The 26,080-nt window shown below is 42.7% G+C and overlaps 1 protein-coding gene across 3 annotated transcripts in view; it reads right to left on the bottom strand.

The window, feature by feature from the left end:
• Positions 1–3,049: 3,049 nt before the first annotated feature.
• Positions 3,050–26,080, bottom strand: part of SYBU (syntabulin) — a 111,400-nt gene continuing 88,369 nt past the window's right edge. For all 3 annotated transcript variants that reach the window (XM_027064018.2, XM_015070423.3, XM_027064017.2), the window contains 4 exons: positions 14,817–14,919; positions 8,236–8,439; positions 6,424–6,573; positions 3,050–4,888 (listed from right to left, as the gene is read on the bottom strand). In XM_027064018.2, the coding sequence (XP_026919819.1) occupies positions 3,784–4,888; positions 6,424–6,573; positions 8,236–8,439; positions 14,817–14,919 (1,562 nt within the window). In that variant the 3' untranslated portion in view covers positions 3,050–3,783. The remainder of the gene's footprint in view (positions 4,889–6,423; positions 6,574–8,235; positions 8,440–14,816; positions 14,920–26,080) is intronic.

Genomic DNA, 26,080 nt, shown 5'->3' with positions numbered 1-26,080 from the left:
TGAAACTCTGAAGAAGGGGAGGAAGGGTGGGGAGACAGAGGGTGAGGAAAAGAAAAACAGAACTGGTCCAGGATCTCCTGTTTCACCTTCGCACACATTCGTTTCAATGTGGATAGGATACTCAGCGTCCAATGTTTCAGATGAGATAATTTTGTTTGAATCTTTTGTTTTACTTAAAGAGGGACACAGATCGTTATGACAACAAAGCAATTCACTGTTTGTGATCAGCTGCCTCCAATTTGATAATCAACATAAATATTTGTGGTTCATGGAGAATTCTTCACCAGAGCCCATCTTCCCATCCATCTTGAATTGATGAAGAACAGTGCTGAGTTTGTGTGTTATATTTGTTTCTGTAGCAACAGTGGATACCAAAAACAAGTTTATAATTTTTCTGAAGGTAAAAATGCTTTAATTTAGCAATGACTAAAAATAAACATAGGGAGGGACTGTAAGGAAGAAAACAGCATCTAGGTATTGGTCTAGGCTGGACTACAGGAAGGGACCTGAGTCAGCACAGCTCATTATTTTGGGACATTTCCGATTATTCACCTCCAGAAATAGTTTCCCTTCCATTTCAGCCAAATTCCTCTATGGTGTGCTAAGTGCCCATGTGTGCCCTCAGGCACGTGTGTATTCCAGTAGAAGAAATGTCCTACCGGAGACAAACTACCTCTGTCCACACGCTTGCCCTACATCCTATCCCTTCTCATCTTCTCTCCTTCACTTAATCCTTTCTCTCCTAGGTTATCAATTTCTTTCCATTTCTCAACTATGAAAGCATACAAACGTGCTCTATCTCCTCTCAATATTGAAAAATAAAACAAACACTTGTAATTCCTATCCCCTTGTAACTACTACCAACTTCCCTACTCCTTTTGACAGTGACACTTATTTAAAAACTTAGCGCCCACGTTGATTTCTACTTTCTCTCTTCCATTCACTCTCCAACCCACTTCAATCGTCTATTTCTTCAAAGAAAAAGATCTGGACAGTCACTAAGAGTTTGTCAAAGCCAGTGGGCATGCATCTGTTCTCCTGTTACTCAACTTCTTGGTTGGATTTCCACAGTTGACCACTCTACTCTTGAATCGCTCTCCTCTCTTGATTTTTCCCAGTACTACCTTCACCTGGTTTTTCTCCTACTTTTGGGCTGCTTCTTCTCAGCCTGGTTTGTTGGTTCTCTATCCTCTATTTGAATGTGGACATGCCCTACGACTCAGTCTTTGGCCTTCTTTCTTTCCTTATGCTCTCTCTGGATGATTTTATCCATCCCATCATTTTAATAGTATGTAAATGCTGAAAAGCCCCAGGTTTATAACTCCAGCCCCAATGACTCCTGTGATTTTCAGTCATATGTAAAATTATGCCCTTGACATTTCCACATATATATTTAATAGACACCTCAAATTATTCTCCCTAATGTGTTTCTCTTTCCATTCTCAGTAAATGGTACTACCATTGACTCAGGTGCTCCAGAGTCATCCTTAATTTCTCTCTTTCTTAAACTCTACCACTTCCCCTCCCCACATCCGATCTCTCTGCAAATCACCTCAGTTCTAAGTTGTATCTTTATTCAAGTTAGTCTCTATATCCACTTCCACCTCCAAGTTGTCATAATCACTCATCTAGACTATTTCACTGGTCTCCCTGCTTCCACTCCTGCCTGCTTACAACGCTTTCTGCACATGGCAGCCATAGTTACAAAAAAAAAGGAAGAAAAGAAACAAGAAAAAAAACCCCAGATTATATCACTGTCCTGTTTAAAGTCCATTCATATTTCTCATTGCACCAGGAAGGAATTCAAACCAACCCTAACACGGTTACATGGCCCCATATGAACTAGCTTCCTCTCCACTTTTCCCAGTCACCGGCTTACTCCACTTCTTCCTCCACTCTAGCCACTCTGGCCTCCTTGATGCCCCATCACATGCCCAACCCCTTTCTGACTCAGAACTTTTGCTTTTGTTCTTTTTGCAACAATTTACTCCCATATCTGCACATACCTGGCACTTTTTAATCCATCAGTACTAATGTTATTTCTTCAGAGATTTCTTCCTTACCATTATTCCTGTTACTCTTGGTCAAAACACTTTATTTACTTGGAAGTACTTAGCACTTAGTACTTACCTAAAATGATTTTCTTCATTTATTGGCATGTTCTGTGTCTTTCACGGACAGAACCTAAACTCCCTGAGGCAGAAACCTTATCTGTCCCCTTCAGTATTGCTGACTGATCCAGTGAAGTGCCGAGCACCCAGAAGTATTTGTTGGGTGAATTAATTCATTCAACAATTTTTAGAACGCCTACTATGCATACTGTTTTAAGTTCTTGACATACATCTGTGAACAAAACAGAACACAGATCCCTGCCCTCAGAGACCTAGTATTTTAGTGGGGGAAATGGGCAATAATCAAGACATAGAAAGTCAAAATACAGTATGTTTAAACGTGGTAAGTGCTATCTATGGGAAGAAGAGTCTCTGGGTGAGAACTTAGGATATTCTCTTCGCTTTGTGGTAGAGTGGAAAAAACCATTTGCTTTGCAGACACTTGAAATCCTGGCTTCTAGAGATGAACCATGAAACTGTGAGCATTTTACCTCTTTGAGGTTTAGCTCCCTTATCTGTAAAATAGAATAATACCCCACCTCACAAGGGACAAATAAAGTAACAGAGATCAAATATTACCTCATCCTTCCCAGCCACCCTATTATTCCAAGGGGAGGAAGCATACGGTGCTAGCACATTCTCCCCCTCTGCATCCCTGACATGCTTAAAGAAAATCAACCCAACTTTTCTGAAAATACTCAACACATCTTAGTGAATAAATGTATGAACAAATAAATGTATCAGTAATTTCAGAGCAATCAAAGCTACTTTCAGTCAGAAACAATGCTTTTTTAGAGTAGGAAATCCTCGCCTCTTTTAATCATTGTTTTCCCTCTTTCTCATTTCTTAAGTCCATTTTTTATAGACCCCTACTGATAAAGAAGAAAGTATCCATTTAGCCTTTCTTACCATTTACAGAAGTAAAACCACACAGGTAATTATTTTACGGGAGGATAAAACATTTATTTAAATGTAAACACTAATCTTTATTTTCATCATGCTGAAATGTGTGGTTACAAACAATTTCCAATAAAACACTATATAATAAGCAAAAAATAAGTTAATACATCGTAAACTTACATACAGTCTCATCAATTAACAGGTTTAGGAACAAACAAGCCATTTCACGACTTTGAAGCTACATTTAGTAAAAAATTGCAAACACTCAAATCTTATCAACCCCAAGTAAGACGCTAAGGAGCTATTCAAGACTTCTTCAAACCAATTACACAAGTACAGTTTTATTTTTGGTTACAGTCCCCTGCTGTGCACAAGACCATTGGAATGCTGTAACAATTACACATTTTAAAACGGCACAAAGCAAAGCAAGGAGATAACATGCCAGCCTTACAGAAGCTGTCTTGAAAAGTGCAAACTCTGCATTTTCTCTTCCTGAACCACTAGGATAAGAACGGGTACCTCAGACGACACGGCAGGGTCATGAGCATGCTTTCTCTACCACTGGTGGGGCATTTACTTGAACCAGGTCTCCATGCCTTTGAAGATACCTCCGGTTTTAAACAGTGAACAGGCTTCAACTAAATATAGTGCAAATCAAATACCGAGGAGCAAAAACGACAGACTAGAGGCCGCCGCAAGTCGACCTGCTGTTTCTCCACCTGGCACGACGCCACACGGGACAGATTGGCACACGGAAACGACGACTTCTATTTTAGGTTTTGATGTGAAAGGCGGTGCGGCGGAGCGAATGCAGGGCGACCACACAGCAGCCCCGGAGCAAGGCCCCGATGTTGTAGACGGGATCTGTCCCCCCTCTCTGAGTACTGAATGCCCACAGAACAGTGGGGACCACGGGGGCAGCCACAGCCAGGAGATCCACCAGGAAGCTGCTGCTCCAGTACTGCGTCCCTACGGCCCCGCGCGACAGCGGGATGATGCCGTCCAACCTCTCTTCCGTGGGGCCTGCAAAATCCAGCTCGCTCATGAGGCGGGTTGCGGGAGCTTCCGGATCCACCGTGGCGGAGGGGGTCTCCACGGGAGACAAAAGGATGGCCGAGTTGGGGTTTCTTGGCGTTAAATCCACCATGAACGCAGAGATGGACTCGGGGAAGCTTTCTGTCGAGTCAGCCCCGGACTCGTCAGGCGATGCTGAGCTCGAGGGCCACGGGTCCCGGAGCTGGAGCACGTGCTGAATGAGCTCCGAGACGGCGGGGCTGTAGGGCACCACGTCGGTCTGCACCGCTCGCTCCACCACCGCACTGCCCTCTTCCTCCCCCACCGCCAGGGGGAGGCCGTCGAGGGCCGCTGCCGCGGGGGCGGGGTGAAGGAGCTCCAGGTCGCCCGCCTCTGCGGTGGCGGTGGTTACCATGCCATCCAGCAAATCTGTGCGGTCGGCCAGACCGTCTCCCACCAGCGGCTCGCCGTCGGCCCCTTCCTCGGTGCCCTGCTCCTCCGGAGACAGCCCGTCTGCCATCTTGCCGAAAGGGGTGCCGAGGGGGAAGCTGTTCTCTGGGGAATCGCATGGGAAGTCCAGGCACAGTTCATCCCTCAGGGAGCCACTGTGCGCCATCTCCATGCTCTGCAGTAGAGACTCCAACTTCTTGTTTTGAATATTTATGTCCACAAAATATTTCTGAATGCCTTTATCTTTATCAGCCAAGCTGCTCCTCATAGTTTCGATGACCTGTTTGAGCTGTTTGATCTCCTTCCTGGCTTCCTTCAGGGCCAGCTGGGCCTCCACGCGGTGGCACTCTTCTTCAATCCAGTCTTCTCTCATCCGGGCCAGCTGGGACTTGAGCTCCACAATCTCGCTTTCCCTGCAGGGAGAAGGCAAGGTCAACTTCCAGCCGGGCGCCTAGCGATTCTGCCCCAAGGCCAGGAGCCCGGGCTCTTGCCCTTGAAACTTGGAGGTTAAATCAGTTTTGATTTTTTCTTTTCTCTCAGAGGTATTAGCCGGGAACTGCCCCCCTTAATTGCAAAATAGCAAAAATGATAAGAGTAACTAGAATCAGAATAAAAAATGTGACTATTGTCTGCTTTTCTTTTCTTTTTGAGTGCTATTAGGCGATGCGCGAAGTGTAAGCATTAGCCTCTATTCGGTATTTAATATTTGAAATTTCGTTAATAGGACACATTAGAGTTTCTTAGCCTCCTTTTATGTCCGTAGACCACCTTTTTCGTATATCTACACTTTCTGGAAGTAAAGTTCATTTCACTTTTAATTACCGATCAAAGATGGAAGGCAAACTGGTAAGTTTTAGCCTTGCAGAACTGTTCTGATCATATTCCAGTAATAATTTGAATTTTTTTGAATTATAAAATGCTGCATATTGCAAGGACTTTGTGAAAATTATTCCCTCTCTTCTCAGGGGAAAATGCTAGTGGATCCATCCTACACTGAAGAAAATCTGTCCCATTTTTTAGATCCTTCACAGGACCCTGATTTCAAGATCTTTGTTGGCGATTCCTCCTGATAGATAATTTCTTCACAGTCAATGTAAATACAAGTCCTCATATTCTCAGTGGATATGAAAACCAGGCAGTCAGGATCCTGATATACATGAGGAGATGTTGTTAATTTTGCTTCTTTAAGTTTAGACCGGAGTAGTCTCCAGTTTCATTGCCTTCCCCTGCTTCCCTGCCATGACTGCTCAAACCCACAGGGATTCTTCAAATCATAAACAAAGACTTCCAGAAAGTAAGGTCTGACTCACGCCACCCCTGCCCTAAACTCTCAGCCACCCTGGTCAGAGCTCCATTCGTCTATCCCAAAAAGTTCCGAGGGAAATCATGAAGCAGAAAATCTGGCCTGCCCCAAGATGTCAAAGGTCTTTTCTCTGTGATAAGATCTCTTAAGCATGGGCTTTTTTTTTTTTTTTTTTTTTTTTGGTTTTTGTTTTTTACCTTAACACTTAGCCAAGAATAATGAACCTCTTCCTTCGGCCCAGAAATAGCTTGCAGGAATCATAGTGCACATGGCCGTCCACGCTCTCAGAGAGATAAACAGGACTCAGTAGGGGCCCCATGTGTGACCCTTACTGCTGGAAGTATGGGATTGTTCCTGCCAGTGTTCCTGCCATTTAAAAATAGCCACGCACACGCCCAACCCTTCATGTCCGAGCTGTACACACCCAGAAGCAGAGGTTCCCCTCAAACCTTAGAGGGTCCCCGGTGCTCCTGAAACAGCCAAATCACTGAGGAATAGGAAATGGCTCTTTTGAAAGGCTGATTTCAGGAATTTACCAAAAATGAAAACAATTTTCTTTTCTATTTCTCTATAGTGTGGGTTTGTGTTTCATTTCATGGAAAAAGAAACCATCCTTAGCTCAGCGTGCAAGGAATGCAGATTCACCTTTCATGAAGCCGGCGCTCCGATTCCTTCAGCTTGGTCTTCAGGTGTCTCACTGTAACCTCTTTTTGCTGCAGAGGGGTCAAATATTGCTCTGGGTTTGGGGGTTTGACACCATGATTTTCACCACAGGACATGTACCTTCCAGACCGCCTGAAACAATCCAAGCAATGAAATGCTACTTTTTCTATAAAAAGAAAAGTGACGGCACAGCTCACAGCTAGGGAAGAAAAGACAGCTGGGTACCGGGGTCTGAAACCTCAATGATGCAGGATTCACTTAAGAAGGGGGTTGTAATGTTACCTGCTGATCTTAGGACTGCTCATCACTCAGGAGAGTGTGGGGAGGGTGTTTGTGGAGAGGGTGTACACAGTGGAGAGGGAGGAGTTTTCTGTGGCTTAACAATGACCTCATACAAAATAATACATGATTGTGCACAGGCCTGCCTGTGGATTGATTCGGAGTAATGCACTGTTAGAGGACAATGAGTGGGACGGGTGGAGGGGGGAAGGACTGGAGCGAGACGGCCTGACTTTCCACACAATGTGCCACTGCCTAAACATCCCGATTGTTATTAGTTGAATTCAAACAGTTCCAAAATCAATCCCTGGCAAGAGTGTGCTGATTTGGTGGAAAGTTTCCTCATTCCAAAGGGGAAAGGCCACTCCACTGTCACCAGAGTGTGTGTTTTGTAAGAGAGATGCCTGGTGTTGTAGAAATCTTCCTGAGCTGGAATGTCGGCCCCTCTCAGGCCTGGCTGGGGCTGGGCAACCCTGCTGGAAGACAGCTGACTAACGAGAATGGCCACCCAGAAGGAAGAAGGCTGAGGAAGGAGGGCTAGCAGCTTTCTCCCCAACGCTGGAGCCCTTGCCCTGGTCCCGCTGAACCTGCACTCCATCCAGATGACCTGTGTCCACCGCCCAACCTTCCAGTCCCCCTGTTGTGGCCCCTTTGGTTGTGGACGTCCTTTTTTCTGCAGCCTCATGCCCCCCAGGGATTAATTAATTCCTTGCTTGACTTTCGGATTTCATTTCAATGTCATTTACTCTGATCCCTCCAGACTGAGTTGGACAGCCTCCTGACCTCTTACAAACATACGCAGCAACAGGTACTTGCAGAAAAGCCTTAACATGTCTTTGTCACTAGATGAGCAATGTCTTTGGTATCGTCTGGGCAGTTGGCACACGGACCCTCCCTGCTGTCCACTGTCCCATTTCCAGTGCTTTACACGGTCCCTGGCACAACATGGCACTCAACAGATACCTGACATTTGAATGAACACGAGGATGATTCTTTCCTGTTCTGGGGACCCTCCCCCTGCCACAGTGCCATTTTTCCTCCCTATCCAGTCCCTCCCCGGGCTGCTGAGCCTTACCAGAAATCATGGTTTGTGTTCTTTCTGCAGCTGCCCTTGAAGGATCAGCTTAATGTGGGAAAGGAAAGAGAAGTGGCTTTCTACAGAATAAGGCAGGAGCTCAAGAGATGCATAACTTTTTTTAAGTTTTTAAATTTTTTGAAGTTTATTCTGAGAGAGAGAGACCATGAGTAGGGGAGGGACAGAAAAAGAAAGAAAGAGAGAGAGAGAGAGAGAGAGAGAGAGAGAATCCCAAGCAGGCTCTGCTCTGACTGTGCAAAACCTGATGTGGGACTTGAAGTCAAGAACCTGAGAGATCATGACCTGAGCCGAGACCAAGAGTTGGATGCTTAACCAAGCCACCCAGGTAACCCCCTCCTCTTTTTTTCTAAGTTTTTTAAAGAAAACTTACCAAGTAGGACACACTAAGCCCCACGACCTGGGAGATGAACAGCACTCACCTCATGACTGGGCTGCAGTCACTTCCTTTGTAGGAGCCGGAGTTGCTACTACTTGGGGAAGAAGGCGCATAGCTGGGATGGATGTTAACGGGACTCAGCTGATTCCTGCACAGCATGGACAGGAAGTCCTTCTCCCGTGGGGAGGGGGGGCTGTTGCCAGACTTGTACGATGAAGCTCCATTACTCCGCCCATGGGGACCTCGGCTGGGAGAGAAAACATGAGAAATGTTAAAATGCTTGGGGCTCCCAGTGCTCAAATGCTAATACTTAACTCCTGCTAAAAGCCAGTTACTACTAAGGAAATCCAAGCTTCGGAGTCGAAAGGGGCAATATAATTACCGTCCTCAGGGACAGCCTTGTTGCCGCCTGACTGATATTTTCTTTCCTTCTGCCATTAGCACAGGCAACCTCACCCTCTGCTGTTCTTTCAAATAGTTTCTGACCATAAAGCTTGTTTTGAATTAATCCCAAATGCCTGTTAAGAACACAAACCATGTAAAATATTGATTTGGTTTAGGTTCACTTTAGAGGCTGTTTTGAAGATGTGGTTTTCATTCCAGTACACCTGTTTTAGCTTAAAAATGTTTGGGTTTGGTTCATGCTGGCGGAAGAAAATGAGGGTGGTTCATTTGGAGTATGAGGGAAAAACGGGGTTGCCCGTAAAGGAAGAGGAGAAAAGAGGACAGATAAACAGCTCATATAAGTGTGTCCAGCCTACAGTTTTAACCACCTATTTTCTTTCCATCCCCAATGACTTAACACAACCTTTATCGTTTAACTGCTGAAATGTTTTAAAGCTCTTTCTTCATTCCCTGGCCTGTTATTTTGCCCCCTAAGCAAGGAGGCTGACTCTCTGGCTGGAGTGGCCTTTCTAAAATGGAATTGGATATCACTGTCCTCAAAGCCATTCAACAGCTCCCCAGGGCCTCAAGAGGACCGATCCCACCTACCCATCAAACCCATCATCTGCCACTCCTCCCTTCCCCCGCTGTATTCCAGAATTCCAAACAACTTACACTTCCCTGACGATCCATGCTCTCCACCATTTTTATGTTTTTCAACTTATCATTTTCTCTGCCTAGAATGCTCTCCCACTCCCTGCCCTAACCCTTGGGATACTTACAACTTCGAGACTGATGGAAATCCACTCCAAGCAGCCTTCTCTGGATTCTTCCTTCCCTAGGCTTGTATACGTGTGGCTCCTTAATGTTCCCTAGTACTCCGTGAAAACTTGCATCCTGGGGTTTATTGCATTGTCTCACAACTACACAATTGTTTGACTTTCCCACTAGACTAGGGCCTTCTGAAGGCAGGAACACAGTCTGTTCTTTTATATCCCCACTACTTCATGGCACATGCTAGATGCTCCCTAAATGACAGCTAAATGAATAATTTGGGTTTGAGCCTTAGCAATGCCACTTACTAGGAACTTGGGCAAGTAAGCTACTAAATATATGGGGATATATAATAATAACCTTTTTTTGTTGTCCTCACAGAGTCGATGTGAAAATCCAAAGAATGCATGTGAGTGCATCTGATAAGATGTTAAGGGCAATTCAGCTGTAGGATATTATTACAGGAAAAACTTGTTCAGACTTCCCTATTAATCTCGTTTCAGAGATTTGGCACCCACTATGTAAGGCAGCATCTTGAGAATGTTGAAATTACTTAAATAGGATAACAGTTCTGTGTCAGAAATATTTCTTGTTGACATTACACGAAAACGAAAGAGAACAAGATACCTTTCATCCAGAAGTACTGCTTTTTGACAATCCCCTCTTTGCAATTCTGATTTACATCTGTATTCAACTGACACGTCTCAATGAGAAACGTGTGTAAATGTGAGTGTGCGTGTGGGTATACTTGGCTCCAAAACCACACTTACTCAAAATCAAATATAATTTCAACTAGCTGTCAACCCAGTAAATCACACATAAATGAAACATCACCAAATTCTAAAGTTAAAAAGTTCTTTCCTTTTGAAATCATCCAAAGGGACTCTGCCTCCTTTTTGTGAGAAGGGGACACTTTATATGGAACAGATGGGCTGATGGCTTTGTGACAAACCAACTCAGCAGCCCAGTGGTGCTGGGCTGAGCAGCAGAAAAGAACACGACGGGCTCTGGCTTGGATCTGCTTCTCCACACTTCACTTCCGAGTCTACTGCAACCAGCCTATTTCTCAATGTGACAATGAGAAATATGCAGGATTCCACACTACAAGTCAGGAGAGACAGTAAGGAGCTAACCTAATTTTGACCTGGGAATTCTCTTCTGAGTCGACCTTCACCAATGACCTTCTGTGCCCTAGCCCTGTTCCAGATGCTTTATGAACACAGTTTTACATTGATTTTGAGCATCATGCTATAAAGCTGGTACCTCTCATTTACATTATGTGAAGTGTGTGAAGTATTCAGTTATGTGAAGTGAGTTAGGTTCAGGGAAAAATCTGGTCCAAGAACACACAGCCAAACTAGGATTTAAATACAGATTTTTGAACGTTACAGAAATGCCTCCTTCTTACTTTACACAAATAGAATATATTGTTTGCAGCTTGTAAACAGGTATATTAGGTACTATGTATGTGGTTATTACCTGAAGAATTCACCACTGACCTTTTACTACAGTGCAGTCACTAAGATACAAATTAAGTTAGATGGGAATTTTTAATAACTCACCTGCGATACTGAATAAATAAAATCTCTTCAAGTATTAAACTTTACTATAGTACAATAAAATCTTCAAATATATTTCAGGAAATGAGTTATTAGACTATAATAGTTGACTTAAAAAAAAAGAAACTACATGCTTAAAAATATCAGTCTGGGGGGGTGCTTGGGTAGCTCAGTTGGTTAAACGTCTGACTTCAGCTCAGGTCATGATCCCACGGTTCTTGAGTTCATGTTCCCATCAGGCTCTTCACTCTCTGATCTTCGGTCTCCCTCCCTCTCTTTCTGTCCCTCCCTCATTCCTGCACTCTCTCTATCAAAAATAAATAAACATTAAAAAAAATGGAAAAGCTCCTTTAAAAAAATATCAGTCTTGCTCTTTACATTTAGTTCAGTTCAAGTGCTAACACACATGGGCACAAAGTCATTGCAAAACATTTTCAAAGGAGAGGCTAGGGTTCCATATTTGTCATGGCCATGAACAGTCAAACTCGACCATACCTTCCTCAGCCCAGTCTAAATCCCTTGGTGTGGTGGACAAGAAGAATGCTTTCCACAAAGAGGAGACAGAATTCTGCGGACCCTGCCCACTTCCCGAATACCTGAATACAGTAAATGGAAAGTGAGAGAAAGGGAAAAGGGAAGAAGGGAACCAACTTCATAAGGGGCCTAGGTGAATTTCAGTCCCTCCCCCAACATTGTCCTTTACTTCCCGGTAACATTATCATCATCATCATCATCATCATCATCACTGTTATGGGTTGGATCGTGTCCACCCCCCAAATTCATAATGTTGAAGTCCTAACCCCCAGTACCTAAGAATGTGGCTGTTTTTGGAAACAGGATTTTAAAGAAAGGTAATTAAATTTAATTAATCCCAGTCCAGTTTGACTAGTGTCCTTGTAAGAACAGAAAACTTGGACACAGGAACAGAGAAAGGTTACGTTGAGGAACAGACACAAGATAGCCTTTTATAAGCCAAGGAGAGAGGCTTCCGAAGAAGCCAATCCCGCTGACATCTTGATCTTGCACTTCTAGCCCCCAGAATTGTTGAGAAGGTAATTCCTGTTGTGTAAGCCTCCCAGTCTGTGATACTTTGCGCCAGCAGCCTGAGAAAACTAATATGAACATCATCACCACCATCGCCATCTTCTTCATCATGTCCACTAGTATCATTTTTACCACTACTGACTAAAACCCACTTAGGACACTTTTACTAAATTCTGGACACCATGTTAAGCACCCATATATTAGCTCATTTAACTCAGTGAGGTAGATGCCACTATTAACCCATTTTCCAGAATAGTAAGTCTCGGGGCTCTGGCTCACGTACCTAATAAATAATGGAGGCTAAACTAAAGCCCATGTTTCTCTGACTCCAAATTCCAATCTTTTTTTTTCCTTCTCATTTCTATCTGCCTCTGATCAGATTAGGATTTTAGTTTAAGAAAGAGAATTCTTCAGAAATGTCTGCAGAGTTGGCCTTCAGTAAGAAGAGATCATTTGTAAACCTTTAAGTTTTGTTTTTTAATCCCCTGTCAAAAATATTCTCACCAACTCCACTTGTTTATTTCTCCCACTCCTTCCCCAAATGTTCATGCTCGCCTTCCTCCCAGGAGCTAATTCTCCACAGAGAAAATTCATTTATTACAGGAGAAGCAAGCCATTTAAAAGGATCATAAGCTATTATAAAGTTTGGCATGGATACCCGGCCCATCTAGAGGAGCTGTTCTCACTGCAAGATCCTACAGAGCACAAATATTATGTGAGATGCCCAAGATACCCCATCACAGAAATCTACTGACTGTGCTCTGTGCCTGGGTCAGATAAAAAGAAAAAAAAAAGTGAGGATCATGGATAGAACATTGTCAATTCCAATTTCCCATTGATGACACCTGTATCTGATTTGCACATAATTCTATTTAGCTATGTTATGATTAACATGTCAATTTTTAGTTACTTGGAGAAACCATGGATTCCAGACTAGACAATTTTCTGTAAGGCACTCAGTATTGTTGACATTACCTTGGAAATTAACCACAAACACAAACTTCTTTGCAAGGCTTAATAAAATTGGCCTCTTCCACAGGCCATTTCTTTTTTCCTTTGCTCTGCTCTTTGATACCTTGTACCATGGTATGTGCTAATTTTCTTGAACAGGCTAGATAAATGGTTTACTCCCAGAGCAAGCCACATCTGATTTATACTGAGAATGTTTATATTCATGTTCTGTGATCCCAGAGGCACTTTATTTCCAAATTAGATTGTGTTTGGGGATAGAACAATTGTGCTTTTTCATTGTGGACTTCACGCTTTTGTTTGCTTGTCTGGCTTCAGCTTTGTTTTTTAACAATAAAACTTCACCAAAGAGGGTCTCAGGTCCCTTTATAAACATCAGTTAAACGTTCTGCTCACGCAAGAGGAATGGGAAATATTTGCTTGCTGAATCCTGGGAATGCAAGTTTCCAGAAATTAGCTAGTTTTTCTCCAGGAAGAGACCTTAAACATTATGTGGTCCAACCCTTTTTTTGCAAACTTGGACACTACGGCCCGGGAAAGTCCAGTGACCTGCCCAAAGTCTAAAAACAAATCATCCCCAGTGTCTTGCTGCTCACTCCATTGAACTGTTCGGGTCCCTGGCTCAGAGCTCAGCTTATCACAGAGCTGTCTTGGAACCAGCCTATTTAAAATGTACCACGTATCCCACTGCTCTCAATATCCTTTCTCTCTGTGTTTTTTTTTTTTTATTTTTTTAACGTTTATTTATTTTTGAGACAGAGAGAGACAGAGCATGAACGGGGGAGGGTCAGAGAGAGAGGGAGACACAGAATCTGAAACAGGCTCCAGGCTCTGAGCAGTTAGCACAGAGCCCGACGTGGGGCTCGAACTCATGGACTGCGAGATCGTGACCTGAGCCGAAGTCGGACGCTTAACCGACTGAGCCACCCAGGCGCCCCTCTCTCTGTGTTTTTAAAAATAATTCTATTATTTATGTATTTATTGTCTTTTTTTCCTACTTGAATGAATATAATTTCCATGGAGTTTTGTTTACTGCCATGTCTCCAGAACCTGTCTCATAGCAGAAGCTCAATAAATACTTGTTGAATGAATGAAGTCACTGACAGTAGGAGAGAGTCCCAGGGCTTACAACCTTTCCTACCAAATGTGAATGGTGGGTCATGATTTCCCACAGTTCCTCTCTTCCCGCAACCCAAATAGCATCCATGGTGAACATCTGTTGATGCTTGGTATGTTCTAAGCACTGACCCCACACTATGTGTATATAAACCCTATGACGTGGGTATGGGTATAGTCCTATTTTACATATGAGAAAACTGAGGCACAGAGAAGTTAAGCAACTTGCTCAGGGCCACACAGCCTATAGGTGGTGGAGCTGGCATTCGAACCAAGGCAGCCTGGCTCCAGAGCACAGATACTTAGCTATTCTGCTCTAATGTCTCTTTATGGTGGTGGCCACCCACGCCATTAACTTTAGTCTTTTTTCACCCCCTTCCCCTAGTGACTGTTGGGAGTATTTAGGGGTCACTATGAAGTCAGGTTCCACAGCCAAGAGATGACACAGTCATGAAGGAGGGCAGGTAGGAGGTGGATACCAGGTGAGTACACAGGTGAGCGAGAGAAAGAGAAGGCAGAGGACGAGCAGACACACAGCCAAGGACCGGATGAGAGACAGCCACCGGGTAGACACATATTGGTCAAGCCCTGTGACCACAGTTGGTAGGACAGGGGAAAGTTTCAATTTCAAATCATTATAAAAACCAAACCTTACTCACTGAAAAATAACAAAATCATGAACGGACAGTAATCCAGGTGGTTCTATAGAAACATAAAGTACAGGTGAGTCACCTGCCTAAAGCGTCTCAATAATTACAGAGCAGGAGACGGCGCCTACTTGCGTGAAAAGGAGGACCGCTTGCTTCCCGCAGCAGACATATGGACCTCAGGAGCGGAAATGCTGCCCGTGCTGCTTGAGGAGCTAAAATCAGCTTCGCTACCTGAAAAACAACAGGGGAGTGAGAGAGAGGCCTGAAGGAAAGGAAACCTGAGAACGTGCTGGCCAGCCTCCTGCCTCTCCGGTCCGGCTCCCGGCGCGGCGCGTGCACACTCGAGCGCAGCAAGTGGCAGGATTCCAGACCTTCTAGGCTCCCAGCCTTTCCCTCAAAGCAAACAAGAGAAGGTGCAAGTACAACGACATCACGTCATAAACACAGCTGAGAAGCACGGTGAGGCCAGTTTCATAAAGACACCCATCATCCAGCTGATCGTGCACTGTGACCCAAGGTTGGGGCAGAAATGCACGCCTCTTCCTGTGTGTCGGGCACTCCTCGACAACACCAACGTGCAGGGCCCAAACTTTAGGCAGAACGAAAAGCAGACTTGTCAGTCCCAAAGGAGTTTTTCCAGGAGAGTTTATCTTTGGGCTTTTGCAGTCAGCTAGCCATACTTGAATCTGGCACGTTAGGGTCTGGAGAGAATCAGTCTGTTAGAAGCCGTTGGGAAGAAAGCCTGGGTCCGGATAACTGCTTGAACCGGCACTATCTTATCAGTGACTCTCTGACTCCAGCTGCTGTTTTTCTATTAAGAGCACAACCCTAACAAAAAGCAGAAATGGAACATTTCCAAACAGAATGAAGAAAGTTCAGTGACAGTGATGGAAACTGGATTATACTGATATGTGAAGTTTTACTTGGCGGGGGGGGGAGCGGGTAGGGGGATTGTTCATTACTTTACAAAAATCACATTCTATTTTGAGCACAGACTACAGTTCATATGTAATTAGAAACATTCTGTGTTGCAGAATAGTTAATATGAATTCATTTCTAACAAAAAATACATAGTTCTGGAATAGTAATAATGGAAATATTCCAAGGATTGCCTGGGGAAGTTAAGGAGAGTGAAAGATGCAAAAGAGAAGAAGTGGGAAGAAGAAAGAGAAGATTAAAAAAAAAAGATAATGTTCCATATGCTTTGGAAAATAAACCTAGGGATACAATTTTATTTGACCTTATCTCTCAACTCCTACAACACAATTTATGACTCTTCTGGTCTAGAACCCAGAGCCAACTCACATTTTTGAGTTGAGGAAAATATGAATAACCTAAATCCTTTGAGATTCTAACAATAATTATCATCACAATAGTAACACAAGGCCCTATAAGGACATGATTTCTATTCTTTGTTTCTGTTAATCTTGACAACTCTGTAAGGCAGACATATATCTCACTATTCTACACTGAAGAAGTCAAAGCTGATTTGTCCAATGCTTGTGGGGGAAAAGTCCTGGCCGGGACCAAGTTCCCCTGCCACTTCTCCATACCAGGCTGCATCCTCAGGAAGGCAGTGGGAAGGAGGGGCGCCAGGGAGATTCCTGGGTAAACTATATACTACCATCTGCCTAACTGCCAAGATGACCCATTGGTACAAGACGCAGCTGGACTAGCCCACTGGTGAACAGATCCTCTCACTGATGGGTTGTATTTGTTTTGCCAGGTGATGACAAGGCAGAGAGAGAAAAATCCCTTTCCTGGCTTCCAGGACCTCTCAGGAAGTGCAGCCTCTTGTGGAAAAGAGACCAAGAATGACCTCTTAGCACAGATGTCAGCAGTGAATCCCAATTCCCAGCAGAATTCTGGGAGAACTAGGGTGGCAATTTATCAGGACTGAGACCAGCTATTCCTTCTGGATTTCAGAGACTGTCTAACCTTGTAATGAGCTCCCCAAATGTAATTAGTTGCCTCTGAGTAATGCACTGGCTAACCTGTAGTATTTTACAATCTCAAGGATTCATCATTGGTAGTGCTGTCCAGCAATACACCAGTCCTGATGGCCTTAATCAACCAGCCTTGCCGGCTAGTAAATTATCAGGTTGGTTATTAAGTGATAAAGGCAGACATTTTTCAAAAATAGATCCTGTGGTTGCAGCCACCAGGTTTGAGATATTCTTTTCTAACATAAAATTATGGCTCTGAAACACCCCAATTTTCATTCCTTAAAAGAAACACAAAAGCCCATCAATTATAACTTTACTACCTGAATAACAAGAGAAATTCTAGAACAAAAACAGACAACTGCTGAAAATCCATTGTTTCCTCAAGATGACTTTGATCTTTGGTAATTATGTACTCTGAACTGAAGGGACAAGTCTGTTCCACGTTTTATTGCTATTGGAACTCAATATATTGACTCTTAGGTATGGGCAGGGTCCAAGGTCACGTTTTTCGTATACTTCTCTAACTTACCTTCTGCACTCTGAAAGAAGTTAGAAGACTCTTTTGGGATACCCAGTGGCTGCATTCAGGACTGAGTAATATGATAGAGAAAAATGTCTATGCTACTTACGTCATTTCAGTTTCCTATTTTTTAAAATACATTTCCAGTTTGGTTAATGCAATGTAAAGTCAATACACTCTTTTGAAGGGGTACAAGGAAAGGTCAATTTTACTACATCATTTACTAAGCAAGACAAATAAGAGGAAGACCGGAGATCTGAAAACCCCCGATTTATCTACTAGCTGGCAACAAAGACTCAAGGAAGGAGAGGCACTCTGTTTCTTTTGAATTTGTATGCAACTAGGTTATTGTTGTGGGTGCTGTAGTTCAATGCTCATTTGTATTATTAAAATCATACAAAGAGAGTACCTAACCTAAAAACACAGGCCCTGAGTCAGACAGACCGGGTTCAAATCCTACCTCTACCACTCACTTTAGGCAAATTACTTCACCTCTCTGTTTCAGTCTCTAAATCTGTTAAACAGAGATGATAATCATGGCATCTGTCAAGGTTACTGTAAGCAATGAATGTGTGTGTGTGTGTGTGTGTGTGTGTGTGTGTGTGTGTGAAATAGTAAGGTCTCAAGTGTTAGCCATTATTACTCCAATGCAGGGGTTAAAAGGACAATTTTTATTACACATTTCCTTTGTAGAAAATTTAGAAAATAGCAATGATTCATAGGACAAAATGTAGTCTATTATTCCATCACCAAAAAAAATAAATAAATAAATAACTATAGTTAACCTTTTGGTATATAATTACTCAGCATTCCTAGTAAATACATTACTATGTAACCTAATTGCTTTTCTTTTAATATGTGAGTGTCTTTAAACATACTACATTTTGTTTTATTAAATCAATGAATAATAGGCTATGTCCAATTATTCCATTATTAGTAACAAACACTATGTGCCAAAAACCATTCTAAGCATATTTACTTATTTATTTTTAAATGTTTATTTATTTATTGAAAAGTTTTTAACATTTATTCATTTTTGAGAGATGGAGAAAGAGCATGAGTTGGGGAGGGGCAGAGAGAGAGAGACACACAGAATCCATATGGATATTCCAGGGAATGCAAATTTATACCCTTGCCTGCTATTCTTTTTTTTTTTTAACGGTTATTTATTTTTGAGACAGAGAGAGACAGAGCATGAACGGGGGAGGGTCAGAGAGAGAGAGGGAGGCACAGAATCTGTAACAGGCTCCAGGCTCTGAGCTGTCAGCACAGAGCCTGACGCGGGGCTTGAACTCACGAACCGCGAGATCATGACCTGAGCTGAAGTCGGACGCTTAACCGACTGAGCCACCCAGGCGCCCCCTTGCCTGCTATTCTTTAGGATAAATGCCTGCAGGAATTTTTAAGTCAAAGGATACGCTCAATTTCAAAACTTTTAATATACATTGCATCATATGTATTTTTGGATGGCTAAAGCAGTTTTTGTGGTCAAGAATGTGTTTGCCCCCCATGTGCCTGTGCATAGATACCCAAAGGTAAATCTCTGATGTCACAGAGAATACTCTGAAAAAGCAAAGGACACAATATTTGGCTGTTGAAGACTTGTGCTTGATCAGCTAAACAGGGTTTGAAAATATGCATATCTAAGTCATCCTCATCAATATTGTCTTCGATCAGCTGCTGGCATTGGTGGAGCAGGATTCCAGGACTGAAAAGGGGAGGATGAACTTGTTTTGCCAATGTCCTAGTGACTATACATCCTGCAGCAAAAGGCATTCTCCAACTATCAAGAAGCTCAGCTCGCTGGCCTCCAGAAGCTCTGGTGGTTCTTGTTTGGTAGGTAGTACTGCTGTACTCTTGCTAGGGTAATAAGCATTCTGTGCATGTGATGGTGAGGCCAGGAGTTGGAAAAGGAAAAATGGAAACAAAAATAGTATGTACAAAAACTAATAACTAGACTTACTGTTTTGAAACACTGCCTGCAATCTGGTCTCTTAGGACGTTATTATTTTTGCCTGCTTTCAGGAAACTATGGAGTCCTCCTCATACATCAGAGCATCACAGGCCTCTGAAGACAGTCGACTAAGCCATGTTAAGCCATTCTAAACCACTGATTGAAGCAACCCCAAACCTTCCTTTATCCTTTGTCATTACCAAGCTATCGAATTAATTCAGGTTGGCCACCTATATCCCCACCTCAAATAGAGGCAGCAAACTAGAAAATAAAAAAATAAAAAAATAGTTCCCCATCCCTTCATCCTCCCCCTGTTCCCCCAACACACACACAGATACACAGATCTTTTATTTAAAAGTCTCTAGGGAGGAGAGGAGCCATTTTCACTGAAGCCAAGCAGAGCGATTAAGGAGCAACTGGGGCAGTGGACACATGTAATTACAGAAGATACTCTAAAAATAAAAAGCTTCTCTAAAGTAAATTTGGTAGAACAGACTCTGAGCTGTGAAGCCTTGGGGCACCTAGCCAATGAATCCAAGAAATGCTTCACAACCTAAAGGATTTTTACTTTAGTTTTTGCAAACTATTCCCTAAAACCCCTATAGATGTTTATCTTAGAAAAGGAATATTTGATCAAAAGACCAATAAACTGATTGAAAATATATACACAAGTTTTCTTGCATTTCAGAAGTCTTTCTGAAAAATTCTAAGCATCATTTTCATTAAATTACACAAAGGATTTATCTTCATTCTGAATGATGTTCAATAGATGGAGACACCGCAAATTTAAAAACATATATAAACAATTAAAAACAAAAGGAAGTTCAAATTTAAAGTATTTAGAGAATAATTTTGTATTGAAAAATATGACTACATAACTGTAAAACTGCTTATGGGAAAACGGCAGTCAAAAACAAATAATAAACTGAAAGAAAATATTTACAACATATGACAGACAAAGGGCCAATCTCCTTAATTTACCAAAAGCTCATACAAATAAGAAAAAAAAAATAACAGAAAAATGGGCAAAAGACATGAACAGGCAGATGGCAAAGAAAAATAAATGATCAACCTACACAAATAGCCACTCAATCTCATGTATAACATTATAAATGTAAATGTAAACAAGGGTTTTTTTTTCATCCACAAGACTGGCAAAAAATTAAAAAAACAGTTTGATATCACTACTTCTGTTGAAGGTTTGGGAAAAATACTCCCATAAGAGTTAGCAAGAGTGTGAGTTGGTGTAATATCCATAAAAAAGAAAGCTGTATTGCTAGGAATTTGTCCTGCACCTAAGCATCAAAAAAACAACCTAACTGCCCATCAATAGTGACTGGTGAAATCAGATGATACAGGGACCTAAGAGTATAGTCTACAATCATGCAAGGAGTGAGTGACATGAAGCTGTGTGTGCTGGAGTAAAAACATCTAGAAGACCTGTTGCTACATAAGAAAACCAAGATGCAGAGGCGCCTGGGTGGCTCAGTTGTTTAAGTGTCTGACTTCCAGTTTTGGCTCAGGTCATGATCTCATGGTTTGTGGGTTCAAGCCCCATGTCTGGCTCCACACTGACAGCATGGAGACTGCTTGGGATTCTCTCTCTTTTGCCCTCTCTCTGCCCCTACCACATTCTCTTTCTCTCTCAAAATAAATAAATAAACTTTAAAAAGAAAAAAAAAAGAAAACCAAGAAGCAGAATAGTAGGTATGGCATGCCTGATTTTGATAAACAAATCTTTAAATAATATATAACTGGCTACATGCATAGAACATCTTTATTGAGGGATAAAAAAGATCTGATAATAGTGGTTTCTCTTGGAAATGGGACAGTGGGATATACAAGACCCTTATTTTCATTTTATATATTTCCGAGCTATTTGGCTTTTCTAACCATGTGCATATTACTCTTCAAAAAAAAAAATATAGGAGGCACTACAATTACTGACAATTTATTTTTCCTTTGAAACAATCTAATTTTTTCTAAAGAAAAAGCATTTTATAATAAAAGCAGTCATGCCATTTAATGTAGTATTAAGAGGGCCCTGGAGTCTAGTCACTTGGGTTTGAATCATGCCTCTTCTAACTCTGTAAAGCCTTAAGCAAATCATTTACCCTCTCTCTCTGCCTTCGATGCCTCATCTGTGAAATGGAGATGAAGATATTAATAGTAAGTATTGTTAAGGGATTGCAGGAATTAGGTGAAGCATGCAGAGAAGTTAGAACAGTGCTTCGTACATGGCAAGCACTCAGTATATGTTAGCTATTACTATTTCTAGTTAGAACTACTGGTACAGTGGCTTGAAGGCCAGAAGAGAGCTTTTTTAAACACCTTTCCCTTAAAAAGTCCCACAATAGGAAATGTCTTCTCCTATTTAAGTCAAACATTTTTATTTATTTATTTATTTATTTATTTATTTATTTATTTATTTTTAATTTATTTTTGAGAGAGAGACAGAGAGTGAGCAGGGGAGCGGCAGAGAGAAAGACAGACACGCTGAATCTGAAGCAGGCTCCAGGCTCTGAGCTGTCAGCATAGAGCCCGACGAGGGGCTCAAACTCACGAGCCACGAGATCATGACCTGAGCCAAAGTCAGATGCTTAACCGACTAAGCCACCCAGGCTCCCCTTTAAGTCAAACATTTTTATAATCACTCTTTACAAAAGGTGGTTTTCCTTCAGCCATTTGTCAGTGGAGAATATGTTTCTATTTTTTACTCTGTGTGTGTGTATGTGTGTGCATGTACAACAGAGTATGTCTAAAACATCTGTGGTTTTAAAACAAACTCCCTATGGTCTCCTCCAAAAATCTCTAGAGTCGCACCCAGGTTAGAACCCTGCCTTCAGAAAGCCCCCAGGAAAATGTACATAGGTTTACTGAGCTCTACTTATCAGAGGCCAATCCCCTGAGCCTGGTCTGAGAAAAGGAGGGGAGGAGCATGAGAAAGGAGGCCCAAGAGGCCTGACAGGTCGAAGACAACTTCACCTGTTCACTCCTTTATCTTGGGTTGGCTGAGCTGCCTGTCTTGGCAGAAATACAGGGAATACACCTGCTAACCAAGAAAGTGGATGAAAGAAATGATAAACATAGAGGGTGTAAAGAAACTTCAAGAAAGCAGGAGGAAGTGAACATTTCTGACAGGAACCCAGGATGCAACTAGTCTCCCTTTGCTTCACCCCCAAGGAAAATTAAGTCTGTGTATTGACCAACTTGAGTAAACTACAGGAAGGACACCAGGTGTTGTCTGGTTTCGTGAATGACCACCCAGCTTCCCTGGGCTTGCTCTCTTCATTAGTAATAAATAAATATGTGGCCCTTTTAATTTGCCAGAGATGGCCAGGAAGAGAACGCTAGATGAGAGATCCATCAACTCAACCAAAGGCCAATCAGGTGCCAATCTGGGATCCTCTATCACCACTGCCATGCACTACCCAGCATCAGCAGAAGGAGGAGCCAGCCTGCAAAGTCACACACCCAACAAGCTCTACCTAAAGAAGGCACTATAACAGCCTGACTCCATGTATATATGTATGTATATATGTATATGTGTATGTATATGTATATGTCTATGTATATGTGTGTGTGTGTGTGCGTGTGTGTGTATTTAACAAAAATTTATTGAGCATGTGCCATGTGTTATGTGTCAGCCCCACTCTAGGTGGATAGCAGTTCCTGTCTTGGAGGATTGTTGTGAAGCTGAAATAAATGAAAAGTGAAATGCATGAGATGTGCTTGACAGGCTCATAAATATTCATTTTATACTTATTATTAATAATGCAGTGATTCTTAAACCTTACTGTGCCTAAAGATCACTGGAAAGTTGAATAATAGTGCAGACTTCTGGGTAAGAGTCACAAAAATTCCAGTTCAGAAGGCCTGGGGGGAATCCAGGAATCTGCATTTTCAATAAATCTCAGATGACTGTGCAGCCAGCAGTCACAGACCACACTGGGGAGGAGACCTCCAAAGATAAAGAGCACATGGAATCTCCCTCCAGGTGCAGTCAGATTGCAAAGACTTTCTTCAATAGGAAGTTGAAGGTAAGTAAAAAGTCGAGGTGAACCAGCTGCCAACAGGAGGAGTCAGTTTGAAGACAAAGTGCCCAGAAGAGAAGAATCTAACTTCCAGAGTGGCCTGCACCCTCATGGCCTTCCGAAGGCACCCTCCTGGGCTAAATCCATCTTCAGAGGGTTGGAAAGGAAGACAGGGACTTGGAGGAGGCACACATTTGAATACTGGCCCAGGTCCAGTCAAACTCATGTGTACACATGTTGGTTTGCAAAGCTAGTGGATAATTAGTAGTGGGTCCATGATTTGAAGTCTTCATAATCCTGTTTTAAAGAGGAAGGACTGGCCAGTTTCAAAGGACTGGCCAATGTCAAATACCATTCAGCAGAGAGAATAACTTCACAATCTAGAAAACTCTCCATCTGGGTTATGCCATCAGCCTTAACTTGCTGCCTTGGGTGTGGCCAATGTGTCCAAGGCTAACATGCTGAATGGCACCAAATGAACCACATAGGCAACACATCATCTTCCACGATGAATCAGCATCAGACACAAACCCTTCGGCAGGTGGTTCCATCTCCCACTGCCTTCCACCGAACAGGTCTGGGAAGGGTTACATCCACTATGGCCATGAACTTCATCCTAACTGATTGTTCTGGGAGCCTGGTAATAAGGAAAGCAAATCCTCCCTGAAAAATTTTCCAGACTTTTGCACATTCCTTATCTTTAATTTCTTGTCAAATTCACAGAACTGAACGGACTTTCTGCCCCTTTAAAAAAGCTAGATGGGGAGTCTGCTGCTTCTATTTAAGGAGAAGTGTTGTTTATCCAGTGTTTATCCAGTGTTTACCAAAATGAAGTGCCTGCCCTCCAGGTCTGGCAGGAAAACCTAAATCAGGGAAAAGCAAACTGGAGGTGGCTGGTGGGATCAGAGTAAGGGTGTCAATGCAGAATGAGTTAATGGGGGAGGGAAGAGGTGATGAGGCCTGGGAGAGAGAAATGCGGACTGATTAAAGTCAGGGACAGGGCTAGGACTGAGGTCTGTGACTTTAAGTCCAGAGTGTAAGAGAAAGGGAGAGGATGAGTCTTGTTCAAAGTCACCTCATTTTCTACTCTCAGTGAAGCGGTGTTGTCCGCAGGCAGTTTGACACCATGAATGGAACAAAAACACCCACTTCCTAGGAGATGACATAATTTACTACTCACTGCAGTGACCTGCAACAACACTCTAAGACAACATGGTGTTTCATTTTGTTTTTTAACTTTACTTTTGTCGTAAGCACTGTTTTCCTAATTGACTCCAAGATCTAGGGGCACCTGGGTGGCTCAGTCGGTTAAGCTTCTGACTTCAGCTCAGGTCATAATCTTGCAGTTCGTGAGTTCGAGCCCTGCATCTGGCTCTGTGCTGACAGCTCAGAGCCTGGAGCCTGCTTCACATTCTGTCTCCCTCTCTTTCTGCCCTTCCCATTCATGCTCTCTCTCTCTCTCTCTCTCTCTCTCAAAAAACAAAACAAAACATTAAAAAATTAAAAAAAGAAAAAAGACTCTAATATCTAACAGGCTTGATTGCCTCTCTTCATCCTTGGCACCCCGTGTGACACTCTCCAGGTCACACCACACAGCTCTTGTTCTGCACTCACAGGCCCCGCCACCTGTGACAGTGGCCTCACCTCCAGGGGTGCCACGATCCACATCTACACTGAAATTGCCTCTGGATCTCAGCCCACTCCCTTGACTTTCTCAGCAGCGCTGAACTTCCCCTTTCCTGCACTGAAACAGTCTGTCAGAGAGTTACATCAATGGACCTTGTCAGCACTCAGTCATGCTCCACTTCTCATATCTTGATGTCCTTTCCTGTTGGTTCATGAATGATGTATCCCCTTTTCTGTTTCTCTCTTGCATTTCAATCTCTGTGAAGTTGTTTCTCTTTGCTTTTTATGAGGTGCTATGGTTTAGTAGCTTCCATTACTAGCTGTGTGACCTTGGAAAAGCCATGTAGCCTCTCTGTGTCTCCCTTTCTTCTATGAGAGGAAAAAAATAATAGCATCTATCTCGTCGAGTTGTTGAAAAGATTAAATAAGTTAATATATGAAAAAGTAGTGCCTGGCATTCGGCAAACACTTTAAAATACTGCCCTCATTTTTATTTTTCTTCTTATGATTACCCTCCCTGAACCACATCTGGATCCCAACACTATGTAAGACCAGAATCAAGGAAGAGGACTTGGATCAGGAACCAGGAGTGAGGTGAGCTGTCCCGTGAAGTGTGAGCAGCAAACCAAAACTAGCATGAAAATAAACAAACAGAAGATGGTTCTGATAGAGAATGGTAAGGATTCGTTCTCCTCCAATTAGATTATAAATCAACAAGGGAATCCTCAGGTACGGGCTGTATCGACTGAATTCTCCAATTTCACGTGAAAGCCTGAAACACATGAAAGAATAGCCAACTAGAGAACCTTCTCCTAGAGACTGTGGGTCACACGCACGGTGGGAGACGACATTCCACAAGGGTGAGATGTCATTAGTTCATATTTGAATGCCCACAGCTCTTGGTACACCTAGCAAATGTCAGGCTGAGACACTGATCCTGCTGTCAGAAACAGGCAAATGCCTTAGCAGGGAGCTAACTTAGGTTCTAAAAAAGGTCAACAAAGGGAAGTACTATTTCCTGCTGGAAAGATTAAGATTCCATGGAAGAGGCTGACTAAACTAGCCAGCTTTCAAAACTACCCATGACCATTCAAGCCTGTAGCACGAGGGGCTGTGGAGACAGTCGTGCAGGGTGAAGGGAACAGCATACGAGGGAAGTAACACCAGAGGAAAAGCAATAGCAAGGAAATGAGGCAATAAAGGCACTTCAGAGGCAAGTCGTTTAACATCCTTCTAAGACACAGGCCCCCAAATTTGTGTCTGGCAACAAGTCTTTTGTACTGGACACAGTCTTCCTCATTTTCTAAAATTC

This window comes from Acinonyx jubatus, chromosome F2 (genome assembly GCF_027475565.1).
Source record: "Acinonyx jubatus isolate Ajub_Pintada_27869175 chromosome F2, VMU_Ajub_asm_v1.0, whole genome shotgun sequence".
NCBI classification, from domain to species: domain Eukaryota; kingdom Metazoa; phylum Chordata; class Mammalia; order Carnivora; family Felidae; genus Acinonyx; species Acinonyx jubatus.
This window is presented reverse-complemented; position numbering and strand designations above follow the sequence as displayed.